General features: G+C 36.6%; 1 protein-coding gene across 1 annotated transcript; it reads right to left on the bottom strand.

Moving 5' to 3' along the window:
• Positions 1-368: 368 nt before the first annotated feature.
• On the bottom strand, positions 369-1,202 carry LOC120068806 (BEACH domain-containing protein B-like). The gene is made up of 2 exons (XM_039020440.1): positions 726-1,202; positions 369-636 (listed from the first exon to the last, which is right to left on the bottom strand). Exons 1-2 carry the CDS (start codon positions 1,163-1,165, stop codon positions 384-386), a joined length of 693 nt encoding a protein of 230 aa, XP_038876368.1. The 5' UTR covers positions 1,166-1,202; the 3' UTR covers positions 369-383.
• Between the last annotated feature and the right edge of the window lie 331 nt (positions 1,203-1,533).

Below are 1,533 nucleotides of genomic sequence, written 5' to 3'. Positions count from 1 at the left end.
AGATTGGTTGGAAAATTGATTCCTCAAGGGAAATTTATTTTCTGCATTCTGGAAGTCAAAAAGCTCTTCCCCCCCCCCCCCCAAAAAAAAAAAAAACCAGCGTCTTGGCTTGGATAATGCTTGATGGTCACCTTAATATGTCAGTATCTAAGCAGAAAAGAAAAAGGCTCTCTGTGTTTTCCCTGTTTTGCATATAATATCAAATCAACATACATCTAAAAAAAATTCTCTCTCTAACAGACTCGATCATTTCATCTTCTGTTTGAATACCCTAGAATAGTAGCTGCTTCATTTAAAAAATATCTCTGTATTTTAGTTATTAAAGAACCACCTTTGACTAATAGCATGTAAATGATTCGATCTATAATAAGCAAAAACAATCACTAGCAAGCACATGGATCAATATACACAAAGTAACTTACAGCTGCAGAAACTCGTTCTTTTTGTATCAGGTTGTGTATGTACCCAGTTTCTTTAAGAAAAACACCAGTATCTGAGGAATCATCTGTTCTGATTATACTGTTTGCAAGTATTGATTTGCAACAGCTTACAGTTTCTCGAATCAAATGCGATATGACATGCATGCGAGCATCATTATTTAACATTCTGTACTGTGACCTAACAGCAAGCAAAGACCTGAACACAACATCAATTTGATTTAGCTTCACTAACACAGCAAATATCCACTGTGCTATAAGCCTATAATAAAGGGAAGGAAGCACTACCAGATGAACAGCTGCAACCTATTTTTGTTTTGATCATCATCAGTATCGACAAGAGAAGGTAAAAGTGAAATAAACTGCTGCACACATCGTGATGCTTTTTCAAGAGGAGATTTGCAGATGTAGAGCATCACAAGTCGAAGAATAATTCTTGGGAACTTCTCCGAGCGCAAAATCATTGCCTTATCAACAATTCTGTTCGGTTTTCCTCCCAATGCACTGCCTATGCCACCTGATACAACAACAGCAGCCATCTCTGCAGCAGGAAGGTTGAGTGATTCTACTAATCCACGGGCTCTTTGACCAAATGTGGGACCTCCAGAAGTTGATGATTTCGGCAAAGTTTTGTTCGGTCCCTTGCCATTTATCTCACTAATAATAATCCACAATTTATCATAAAGATGCCACCACTTTTCATCCATCTTGTCATCTTTAACTTCCATTTGTTGCTGTGAATATCTAGAAATATAATATAAAGCAACAAACAGTATTACTCGCTAGACCTTTCATTAAATAACACATGACGAATGATGGAAGCATAGGCATATCAAAATTCATTGGGGAAGAAAAATATAAGCATTGTTCGTTAAATATCCACAGCTTGTATCAGGTTGAGGAAAGTTATACTACTTTCCCTTGCCAGGCCAAGAAGAGTTATTTATAGAAAAGGATAATCCAACCATCCTAACCATGCAGGAACATTACATTAATGATGACTTTTTTTTCTTTCAAAAAAAAAAAAAAGGAAACATAGTTTAATGAAAAGTAGGGGTGTTCGATCCGACAGTCCGAACAATCCTGATTACCCAAC

The sequence above is a fragment of the Benincasa hispida genome, unplaced genomic scaffold (genome assembly GCF_009727055.1).
Source record: "Benincasa hispida cultivar B227 unplaced genomic scaffold, ASM972705v1 Contig1059, whole genome shotgun sequence".
Taxonomy (NCBI): domain Eukaryota; kingdom Viridiplantae; phylum Streptophyta; class Magnoliopsida; order Cucurbitales; family Cucurbitaceae; genus Benincasa; species Benincasa hispida.
The sequence above is the reverse complement of the archived record's forward strand: the minus strand, read 5'-3'. Positions and strand labels throughout refer to the sequence as shown.

Excerpts from the sequence above, each read along its gene's own strand:
- LOC120068806 (XM_039020440.1), bottom strand. The coding sequence starts at position 1,165 with ATGGAAGTTAAAGATGACAAGATGGATGAAAAGTGGTGGCATCTTTAT. Across the intron at positions 637-725 it reads AGGTTGCAGCTGTTCATCTG|GTCTTTGCTTGCTGTTAGGT; the intron begins GTAGTGCTTCCT and ends TGTTGTGTTCAG.